This window comes from Trematomus bernacchii, unplaced genomic scaffold (genome assembly GCF_902827165.1).
Source record: "Trematomus bernacchii unplaced genomic scaffold, fTreBer1.1, whole genome shotgun sequence".
Taxonomy (NCBI): Eukaryota; Metazoa; Chordata; class Actinopteri; order Perciformes; family Nototheniidae; genus Trematomus; species Trematomus bernacchii.
In genome coordinates, this window is record NW_022987582.1 from 9,421,791 (window position 1) to 9,434,341 (window position 12,551).

At 40.5% G+C, this 12,551-nt stretch overlaps 1 protein-coding gene across 1 annotated transcript in view; it reads right to left on the minus strand.

The window, feature by feature from the left end:
* Nucleotides 1-12,551, minus strand: part of LOC117480538 (CUB and sushi domain-containing protein 3-like) — a 217,382-nt gene that overhangs the window by 11,810 nt on the left and 193,021 nt on the right. The window contains 3 exon segments of the mRNA XM_034127877.1: nt 4,350-4,461; nt 5,409-5,482; nt 6,784-6,957. Of these exon segments, the coding sequence (XP_033983768.1) occupies nt 4,350-4,461; nt 5,409-5,482; nt 6,784-6,957 (360 nt within the window).

Here is a 12,551-nt window from a genome sequence, read left to right on the forward strand (position 1 = left end):
TATTATTATGCATTAGGTTTCCTCTGAGGATAATCACGCAAACTGCTTGTTGACACGCAAACTGGTTGTTTAAGAAAATGTAAAAGGGTCCTTATTAACCTTACATATCAGGTTCATATTTTGATTTTGTGTTTCTACTGTGATATGTTTTGCTTTAATGTTCAAAATGTGCTTTATTTTTCTCATACTGCCTCTTCTCACCCTCTGTCTGAAACCAGAGCCCAGTCTGCTCTGATTGGTTAGCTGGCCGGCTCTGTTCTTAGTGGTCAACTGTCAAATATGTCCCGCCCCTTAGCTTATCACATAAAATGTGTTGGAGTGCTAGCCAATAGAAGCACAAGTGTTACATAGTGATGTCATTGTGTTACAGAAGTAAATAAAGGAGTCATGCAGTGAGTGTGTGGGAGAGAAACTCCCTCTGGTGTTCATTTGGGATTCAAGCCTTTGGAGAGAATGTACTTGCGCAAAAACCTATAGAACACACTTAAAGAGCAACGTGCAGGTTTTTTTTTTTACTAGATTCATGCTTAACCTTGCCTGAAAATTACAATTAAAAAAGTTAATGCAGGATTTGATATGTTTTACGAGACATAAGGGCAGGAATTCAGAGGGGAGGAGCCGTTTTGAGCTCTGCTTCTAAAAACTTTTTTTTTTTTTACGTCATACGTCAAACGCGTCATATTACGTCACATGGGGGAGCAACTTTCTCTGACTCCTTGGGTGTTTCTCAATGTCGAGGACGCTTGCTTGGTAGCACATGTCTTCCGAGTCACTTGCTTCAGGAGCGAGGCAAGAATCCTTCCTAGCCTCGGAAAACGAAGAATTGTGGAACAGGCTAACAGGTGTGCAGGTGTGCGTCATATGCGAGGCCCCGCCTTAAATGGAGCGTGATTTCCGCCAAAGATTTGGAAATTGGTTAGTGCGCAAAGCATTGTGGGGATTTTAAGACCGCGGAGTCTACACATGTGCAGCCTCGAAATTTCTCGCTATGAAGTACGCGGGCCTCGGTAGAATTCCAAGTATGCTGGACATTGGAATAGTCCTTCGGCGGCACTCGATGACGTAGTATGCTTGAAATAGTGGTTCTGGAGCAGCCTTCCTCGACATTGAGAAACACCCCTTGTCTGCCCAATCCGCGGTAGTAGTTGGTAGTTGGTTTGAGCGGTTGTGATTTAGTGAGCTGGTATTTTTTCGGTAATTTTACATTGCATTTCACCATTTTTAATCATGGTGAGCTTGTGTTTGTGCAGGTTGCACAAACTCCAGCCTGTCAGGACATCGAGTCCACAGTTTCCCTAACAGGAAAAGGACCGGAGCTAGCTTTCGTTCCTGGGTGCGTTGTGCGAGGTGCATCCACCTCCCTGCAGCACATAGGCCTACTCTCCACAGCTGAGGCCTATCAAACGAAACGTTTATCAGGAAACCGTATTATATCTCTCTCCCCCCCTTCGCTGCTCTCTCTCTCTCCCCCCTTCGTTCCTCTCTCTCTCCCCTTCTTCGCTCCTCTGTCTCTCCCCTCCGGTACACAGCACCGTAAGACGTAGTGTGGAGTTGCATTAGGTAACGCGAGATGCGGCTGATACTTGCGCATTAGTTTCTGTTATGGATCAGTATCAACAGTCCTGCCAGTAACGTTACTGTATTATCAATACTACTTTAGTTATAGCCTGATATATGATAGCTAACTTTACAATGTTGTGATGTGACCGACGTTAGCTAACATTAACTGTAGCTAACGCCGGTCACTCACCAAGACAGCTGCCCTGTACTCCACTGGTTCTCCTCACACCACAGCTCCATTTCTCTCCGATGGCCGTTATTTCTTCTAATCCTTGGCTGCTACTGGTCTCTTGGACGCCTAGCAGGCTCATAATTATAAGCTTGTGGACCGTCATATGCATACGAATATACATTTTCAACCTCTTCTGTGTCAAAACTAGCATTGTGATCCATGTTTATTAATACGGTAAACCGGCCACTCTCCCTCATGTGACGTCACACGCGGGTGGTCTTTTTTTATGCGGAAGTAAAAATGTCTTACAAAAACGACGCCAGATGTCACTGTAGTGTATATTTATGTATATTTTTGGGAAAATCTAGTGTATACATCATTTTCCTACACATTTATTCACTGGGGGTTCTAACCTGCAAGTTGCTCTTTAAGGAAAGAGAAAACCCCCCCAAAGCACACAAGGGCCCCCTAATTTCAATGTTCAGAAGTTTATCTTATGGTTTTGAGGTATACATTCCATTTTGTTAACCATTTTCCTTTTTACCTAAAAGTTCCAATAAAAAGTGTGTCAATCATAGTAACATGCTGTCAACACCTTCCAAAGATTTGGCAGCGGAGCATGAAGATATCCCTGACAGTCAAAACCTTTCCAGAGAGGAATGTTCTGGTTAAAACTAAATGTGTGAGTGCCAGTTTGGGGAGTAGCTGGGGCATTAACCTGTAGTTATGTTGACCTAAAATCACATTGACGGCTCTTTTATTTGAATGGACATGTCATAGTGCAGGCAATAAATGCCATTAAGGAGCAAGGGGATGCACAACCTCCTTAGTGAGTGACGGGGTCAGCAGTTTAAAGATACAGGTGGAGCGGAGGAGCTGTCGGTGACACGTCTTGTGTGGAGTGATTTATGGATTCTTTGTTTTTGCTGTCAGCTTTTGGAAAGGAACCAATTAGAACATATACATTAGAAAATATACTCCTTTAATGATAATAACACCAGTTTTTACTTGTAATATTTTTTATGCTGTGGTTTACTGTAAAATGGATTGTAAAACTCTAAATATTTTTTGACAAAGATTGGAAATTATTTCAGTTTTTAGATTTGGTACACCTCCTGTATTAAAGCTCATACAATAAGCATTACATAAATATGTATTGCATTTACGGCCTGTTCCTGCACTCTTCCTATTTGTTCCAATGGTGGGAAACTGGAGATGGTAGAAACACTTCTTGGAATAATACAATGCAATTCAAAAAGCACCACAATCTAGAATCTCCAAAATGGCCATAAATATAAATCTCTCTTAAACATCTAACTGAATATGATTACACACACACACACACACACACACACACACACACACACACACACACACACACACACACACACACACACACACACACACACACACACACACACACACACACACACACACACACACACACACACACACACACACACACACACACACACACACACACACACACACACACACACACACACACAGGAGGCAGAGCCTCCCCTGTCATACTCCAATGTAACGGAAAAACAACTAAAGAAAAACGAAATAGTAATAATAATAAAATGTCTCCACTGATCTGTGTTGTAAGTGTGATTTATGTATGATTCCAATCGCTTTTTATAGTCAAAATCAGCAAATTTGCCGAGCTCCGCTACGGGAGCGATGAGAAGTGAGGCAGGGACGAGCTCTGCCTCTCGTAAGCCCACAGTAACTTGCTGGAGCACGGGCACTAATTTAGCGCGGGCACTTATTTTGTGAGCGCGCTCAAGCCAGTTACTGTGGGGTAAGGTGAGGCACAGATGAGCTCTGCCTCACTTTAGAATGCGTCACCCCACAGAAACTGGCTGGAAAGCACACACGTATTACAATGTTTCTGCTCTGTCAGCACAAATGTCTCCAGGAAATTCTAGTGGGTATTACATCTTGAGGAAGTTATGAAATCAAGATTATGAAATATAATTTCAATCCACTTTTCATCGCTCAACTCAAGTGTTAACACTGGAATTGCATAGTAAATCGCAATAGAAATGGGAGTATTTTCATGGAAAATGCTGTCGCTGAAAGGGATTTTACTGAGATACTGGCGTACATCACAACTTTGAAAAGCATTTGGCTTGGCAAAGCGATTGGGCTAAACTACAGTGCCCTGGTTGGTGTTGTTCGACAGTTCAGGTAGCTGGAACACAATGACAGTAATCACGGTCAAAACCTCACTCTCAGAATGACTGGGATGGCAGCTTGATTGAAGCTGGAGCTGCAATCTCCCGGGAGGTCAAAGGTTATGACTGGATAAAGCGAATCGACCACGGGAGAGGGGGGATGTTGAAGAAAATAAAAGCTATTGTCTAAGTTTCCAGCAATGCAGATAAACAGTGACAATATTCCAGGAGGGGAGGTGAAAAACAAAGACAGGGAGAGTGATATCAAGACATTGTGAGAGAGAGAGAGAGAGAGAGAGAGAGAGAGAGAGAGAGACGAGAGAGAGATGAGACGGAGTAGGAGAGATCGACAGAGAGAGACGAAGGATGAAGATGAGAGGACGAGAGAGAGAGAGGCGAGACGAGAGACAGAGAGAGAGAGAACAGGCACTCACGGATGCAGCTAGGCTGGACGCCGGTCCAGGTGAGATCTGGCAGACAGAGGCGGGTGGTGGAGCCCTGCAGTAGGTGTCCCTGTTGGCACTGGAAGTCTATTCTGCTGCCCACCTGGCCAAAAACAGACAGCACACAAAGTGGAGAGAGTCAATACCCTGTTGCATATGCCAATAGGCTCCCAGCATCAAATATAAAGAGCTTGGGAAAAAATACTAAAGTTTTTCTCCCTTTTTAATGATTATCTGGAGTGTGGAGGCAGATGGAGACTATTCCTAGAGGCGATGGCCCATGTTTGTGTTTTCAACTGATGCACAGACATTAGTAGCGAAGGAGCTGACTTTTAGCTTTAAAATATATAGAGATAAGCAGAATTTTGGCCATCTTAATAAATGACTTATATATTTTCAGCCACCTTCCCTGTCGGCAGCATCGACGCAGCACTTTCTCATTCGTGTTGAGATATTGGTAAAGTCGTTCAGTAATGGAGAAAAAATGCAAGTGCACAGCCATTACCAGCAGTGATCTAAATAATAAGCTTCTTCTGCTTTCATTCGGGACAAATTTCATTTCAGATATTCTTCTGAAGATAGTATAGAAATAGTTTGCACTTAACTTGTAAGTGACACTCTAAGAGCCACAGAGAGGGGATCAAATGAAAAACACTGGCAGAAAGCATCTCAAGGGAGCTACTGAGCACACATCAATGGTCACGTTATAGGTTTTTTACTATGATGCATTTTAGCATTGCATGTTTTACACACACAAACAAACAAACTGCCTGACATGCACATTACTATAAATATGCACTTGTGTCTTCACATATTCACAGTGGTATAACCATTTCTTTTTTTTATTCACTGCAACCGCCTTGGAGCGATACAGACACAACTTTTTTCCTCCTTGCACTCTTCCAATATCATAACAAATAATAAATAATGATTCAACATGGAACATCTATTAAAAAATACCCAATTGATAATAATACATTTTCTAGTATACCATGTTCAGAGTTAAATTATATAACGGCATATATCCATTTCAGGTTTAGCCCATATTACCTTAAAGCCTGTTGTGTAATTCATGAAGCCATGCTCAGGTGTGCCTGGATTTTCACATGTGGATCTCGTGGGCTCTGAAACAAGAAACACATTGTTATGATGAGCCGGGGAATTGCAGTGGGAGAAAAAGGAGAATATGACAGAGCGGCAATCATTGATAATGGCGAGGCAATTTCTCTCTGGTGCGCCATGTACCAGAGGACAATTACTGAAGTGACGTGGTAACATGAACAGAATTACCCTGCCATCTTTAGTTTACTTGACTATGAAATTCCTGGGATTTTACAAGTTTTAGGAACATGGACTTATGAGACTTTTGATCATTAGTGAGACAACATTCAAATTAAAACCCATTTAGTAAACATTTTCTTCAGCAACACAGGGCTGCAAATATAAAGCATCGCCCCTGAGGTAACATTATAAATAATGCAATCCATTCTCGTGATTTAGTTTTTACATCAGTGCCAGATGGCAGCCCAGTGATTCTAGTTCACCTTCAAATGTGTTTTGATATTAATGCTAGTCGCTTTAAGAGAATCAACAGAGCATGATTTTGAATAGTGGGATAGTACTTGGCAGACATCTTGTATATTTAATTTAACTACCTTTGATATTTAATGATACAAATGAATATGCTCATCTCTTGCATGTAGAAAACTCATATCCAGGGGGAAATGATTCAGTGATCATTCATCAGCCGTGGAAACAAGTATTCAGATTCTTAACTTGAGAAATAAAAATGTAAAAAAATATTCAATTTCAAGTTAAAGTACTGCAACAAGAATGGCACTTAAGTAAAAGGATCTAAGTACAATTAGGGAAATGTACTCAAAATATTAGGAGTAAAAGTACTCATTGCAGAAAAAGCTATTACCATATTAAAATATGTTTTAAATATTTTAAAGCAGAAGCAGCTTCACATTTAAGAAGATGGAACTGTGAAATATGTTGCATAATTGCTGGCAATTCATTTAATGGTTCCCAGTCATGGTTTAAGTTACTTCAATATAATGTTGGATGGTTTAATCTATACCAAATAATAATAAATTAAACGTTTTTCCAATGGGTTGTGTTTGGAAATCTGAATTTATATAAAGTAGCTAGTAAATAAATCTGTAAAATAAATGTAGTGGGATAAAAAGTACAACATTGGCCCCCCAAATGAGTACAAGTATAAACTAGTATACAATACACAAGTACAAGTACATCAAATGTGTACTTAAGTACAGTACTTCAGTACATCTTAGTACTTAGTAACTTTCCACCACTGTCAATCATATAATTGTATGGCAAAAAATAAATAAACCAAATAATTACACTCCAGTCTGAAACCTGAATATTCGATGAATTGAGAGAAATAAACATATTTCCGTACCGATACATCGAGGCTGCGATCCGCTCCAGGCGCCCTCCTCCTGGCACATGCGTGCTGTTGATCCCACCAGCACATAGGGGGAGCTGCAGCTGAACGCCACCTCAGACTTGAAGATGAAACTGCGCCCTTCTCTCCGTCCTTTGGCAGGCAGACCAGGGTCTCCGCAGAACTTGGCTACAGAGGCAGACATTTGGAATATTGCTGATGTGATAAGCTCAGGTCCAACAATTCCAACACACATCCTTCACCTTTTCTGCCAATATTCATCCAGCAGTGTTCTTCACTGTAGCACCTTCCCATGCCAATGTTGATCCCCTATTCCTCTGCACCATCTTTTACAGTTCAAACATTCATCTATTTTTTACTTCATTAACCATTAGGAATACTGCAGCAAGCTACTCAATTGAATACAGCACTGCTTTGACTATAAAGCATTTCATTCAGATATAATACGCTGTGTGGGCTGCTGCACTCATACAAGATGAGATCACAATGAGGAGAGCCTATAGAGGTTTGCACTGCTGCTGTGAGCTTTGCTGTTTTCAAGGGTCTTTTCATTATATTCGATTTATTTGAGTACCTGACTGTACACTCGATTGTCTTTATACATTATTCGGAAAGTGTTCATGGACTGAATTATTCAAATTGCACTGACATTATGCCTGTCGCAAATTTTCCTTTGGCCATTTTTTCATTGCACGTGGGCAGATGCATTGAAGTCTTTGTTTCAGGATGGATTTCTCTGTCTGTACTTCTTTTTATTTCGAACATCCAACCTTTCTTTTAAAGTCTTACAGTAGAAATGTGATTATCAATCTTGGCAGCTAAAGGGGAATGAGGAAGGTCATGGTACTCAATTTAAGATCAAAATAATTAGCAAGTGAAATATTAATTCTCTGACAGGGCCTTGAGGTTAACACAACGAGAGCCATCTGCTGCCACCGTTGCTCCCGAGCCTCTGGTATGATACAGCCTTTTTAATGGGACTCTCGCCACGGCCTCAGCAGATGAAGCCTGTTTGATTATTGCTGCTGCTCCTTCAATTTATTGCTTATAGACATCTAATCAAATTGACTGGAATAATTTAGACTGAGTGGGTTTGATGCGAGAGAAGCCTGCCATATTGCTTCCTGCCAAAGTATCTTTCTATCCATTTTATTTTACTGTTTTTACATCAATCCTCTGTAACCACACAGCTCTGTAAAAGTCACTTGTTAGCTGTGGGAGGTTCAGAAATGCTCAGTGTGTGAGAGCAGAGGCAAGGACGAGAGTCACAGCATTCAGTCACGCAGCCAGAGCAATGTGGGATCAAGCCAATAATAAGGCAGGCTACTTCTCCAGACCTGACATGTGCTGCTGCTGCATGGAGGTCTGGAGACAGAGATAAGTTCTCTCCTGCTCTCTTCTGACAATGCATGATCCAACAGGGGCTTCCCACAGCCAATTCCTGACATAATGGATACCTGGTCAAAAAGCGAGATTAGATTCCAGCCCATGCCGGAACGGCTGAATAGGCCATTACTGCGAATACAGTTATCAACAAATCCCTGAATTAAGAGAAATATCTTCTCCTAGAAAACATGTTTCAATACCCAGCTCCCAATAGTTTGGCAATTGAACAAAATAACGATGGAAATGTCTTACTGTACCTGAAAACAATTCTTGTCACTTTTGAAACAACATGGCAAGATTGTGTATTCAGTTGGATTTATTTTTGGAGGGGTGACAATACAGACCAAACAGGATACATGCACATCAGTCATGAGCGTCAAGCTGCAGGGAAATAATGTACTGTTTTATGGATATATAAGAGAAATGGCCGCGGGCCAAACCAAGCTCAGAATATTTAATGTGCCTCTGTGTGTGTGTGTGTGTGTGTGTGTGTGTGGTGTGTGTGTGTGTGTGTGTGTGTGTGTGTGTGTGTGTGTGTGTGTGTGTGTGTGTGTGTGTGTGCCTGTGTGCGTGCGTGCGTGCGTGTGTGTGCGTGCGTGTGCCTGTGTGTGTGTGTGTGTGTGTGTGTGTGTGTGTGTGTGTGTGTGTGTGTGTGTGTGTGTGTGTGTGTGTGTGTGTGTCTGTTGGTGGAAGAGTGAGAGAGGGAGTATGAGAGTGAGTCTAGTTAAACTTTTCTCCCTCTCTCTCCTCACAGCTCTCTCCTTCCTTGATGAATTATCAATGCTTTGAAGTCATCAGTATGCAGAGGCCAGATTCAAAGTTGGGATCACAGTCTCATCCCTGCAGACACATGAACCAGCATTCTCAGACACGGAATCTTGCTGCTTGCTATCCAGCCTCCCATGTGTTGTCAAAGGGAACATGAATATGCATCTTAATCCTGTTTGGCTGCAAGTGCTTACAGAACAACATATTTTAATTGCTTGTGCAGATGCATGGCATCTCCTGCAGTATTGCTGAGCTCTATTTTGAATAAAAGTGCTGAGTATTATTTGCAGTCATATTTCTAAAGTCTACAGCAGTGCAAGACCTATGTTTCGAATACAATTATTATGCACTGAACTAAAGGTAATTGACTTATCAGGGTATATTTGCAGCAGCTATGTATGATAGAGCCACAAATGTTTTCCTTATACACAGCTCATGATTTTGTAGGTCAATGGGTCTAATGCTTGTGGTTATTTCTTTATAGTTGCATAGAATGCATTGGTACAAAAACAATTACTGGCCTATGTGCATTTACAGACATTGCATGACAAATATGTGTGTATATAAGGTAATGTAGATTATTAATAGTAATGGTCCTTAGAAACCAGCATTGACACCAATTTAGGATTGACCTATTAAGAGTGACTGCACAAGTTATTTGGAATAGCATCTGAGATTGCTGGAGATAGTGCTGTGCTGACATTTTAATGCATAGATAATAGCCTCTTCTACACCAAAATATGATCAGCACTTTTTTCCCTGTTGCCCCCATTTTCCACTCGTTTATTTGCCTCAGTAAACCTCAGTGATTTATCACAGATTCGCTCCCACTTCCAGTACTGTGGCGGGACGCTAGCTATTACAACACGTTTAGGAGAGCCAGCTTATTTAGCAAAGAAGGTTAATAATCACACTAAATTATATTTATATAGTGCATGGCTTTCATATTGGGTCAATTTTGCACTAACAAGAAGATGCATTTTTAAATAACATTGCTTAGTCAAGTTAATCTTTTACATTTGAATTGTGTATTGTGGGCTTTAACATCTTTTTTTGAGTCTCTTTTTTTAAAATGAATGTCACTCATTTGTTTCTTGGGTATGGAAGGAGGTTGGAGGAAAAAAAGCAAAAGAGATATTGAAGAGTTCTTGCAAAGGGATAACACAATATTTTCACGTGTGTATTATTAGCATCATATCAAATTTCCATAGTTAAATATATCAGTTGTGTTCATTTCTGGTCTGTCGTGACTCCCCTAAGTGGAACCTGTCTTATGGGTCGGCATAGCATAAGAGCAAATACATGTAATTATTATCTCAAAAACAATCCTGTGCTAAGAGACAGTGAACACTTACAGTACATCATGGAACATAAAAGTTACTCGCTCACAGAGCTGCAAGAGGTTGGAAGTGCTGATGTGGAAAAATGATTGTAGTGTGTTGAGGGATGACATCATAATTGCAGTAGACAGCAAGAAGACATGGACAATTAACCACGTGGAACCTTATCCATTTTATGTCCACATGACATTCTTTACCCATCGTAACATCTCAGGACCAGATCCAGCGCACCTCAATAAAACAGGCAGTTGGTCACTTGTCTGGCCATAACAGACAAATACCATCATTTACTGTTAAGCAGGAAATATATCAGACAGCAGGGTGCACATTGACTTACAAGTAATACAATAAAGTGCAATGTGGCCATTTGAAAGAGCAAATGGCTGCACAAAGTACTGTGCTTCTAGTTGCATGGTCACACACACTAGCAGTCTGTCAGCTGGATCTCAGATGCTAAATACCCAATTGGGGCTGGGTCCGCCTGATAAAATACAGCCACTAGCACCAAACTTTGTCTGTTGAATTTATTACAAAAACAGAGACCTTAATGCAGTTCTGTTTAAATAGTCAAAGGGGATCCCAGACTTTATTTTTGTCATGATCTTAATTCATAAACTCTTACTTAAAGTCAGCAATTAACAGTTACTGTCAGCATAAATAAATGCATGCAGCTATCTGATGGCAGAGATTCCCTGCAAAAGGCTGTTATAATCAATTAATATAATGCTTAAAGTGGACCTGTCATGCTATTTTTAGGCAATAGCATAGGTCTCAGATATATAAAGAAATATAAAAAACATGTCTATGAAGTGTTTTGCTCAAAATACAAAACAGATCACCCATTCTAGCCATGCCTCATATCCCTCTATTTCACTTCCTGTTTCAAAAGTGCTGATTTGGGGTATAAAGCTTTAAAAAAAAAAAAAGAATTGATTAAAAAAAAAGGAGGGGGTTGAGCTCATGCGGGACCCAGCAGCTACTGTCTAAACTAAATACTGCCGTGATGAAACGCCATATCATGGATTATCAAGGATTATTTCTGAAACAGTATGGAGCTCAAAGGCTTTCTCTCTTGCCGGTTATACCACAAGGTGAGTTCCTTTTTATTTCCTGCTTCTTCACACACATGCTCTCCAGTACAGGTTAGCTCCGAGTGTTAGCGATGCTAATGTAAACACCGACCATATTACGTCCAAAACAGTCGGGCATTGTTTCTGATAGCAACGTTTCTGATAGGGCCGTGGGTGTAAAGCCAGCCTACATTTCAGATATTACGTCATATCGGACGCAAATCTGGATCAGCTCCGTTGTAGCCCCGTTTTTAGAGATTTGGGTACGGAGGAAAAGAGAGAGGGTTTTATTTTCTGACGCTGCGTGAGTTCCCTGAGGCATTAATCTTTTTTTAGTGGCATGTGCCTTTATTCTATGTGGTCCTCACTAACATTCTTCTTTATATTTAATTTCTGTCTGACTGATACAAAGCAAAAATGATTCTGATGACAGAGACACTCTCGCAGTCATAAATCCCAGGGGTTCTTATTATGCCTGTGAAGATGATTGATGGTCGTAATGTAGTAAAGAGCATCAGACACCCCACTTGTGGTGCCACTCACATGATCATCTCCATAATCACTGTAGCTTTGACTCTAGGGCTAGAGGTCAATCACTTTCCATTTAATCAAAATGTAAATTGGAGGCTCATCTTCATGTACGAACGATGAAATATTAATTTACACTTATGAACAGGTAGGATACAATGTCCTTCTCAAACTTGTCATTTTTCATTATTAGATTTTTAAAGGAAAAATCACTGATGATGTTTTCAGGATTAAGTACAACTAAGTGCTTATGAAAAATGACATGAGATGAGCAGATCGGAGCTACACTGATAATCCTTCTCCCTCATCTCTGCAAGACTGTGTCATTATACTTGTATCCTAATTCTACTTTTCCACCTAGGCCCTGATGTTAAATTCCATGACTTATTCATGACTTTCATTAATTTCATTAACTTGAGATAACCTCTCTGTAGAAGGGGCTTGCAAGAAGCGCAACATAACGAATGTTCTCAATGAATTAAACAAGTTGTAAAATAGCATGCAGGTATATCCCTATAAGGAGACCATTTAAGTAAATGTAGCTTTTTTAAACTGCACAACATAAATGTGTTCAATGTTTGGACGGTGGATTATAATACCCATAAGAGTTCCATGTTTTCCACAAATTCCATTCACAGTGGTAACCTTGGTAATTTCATAAAAAAACATG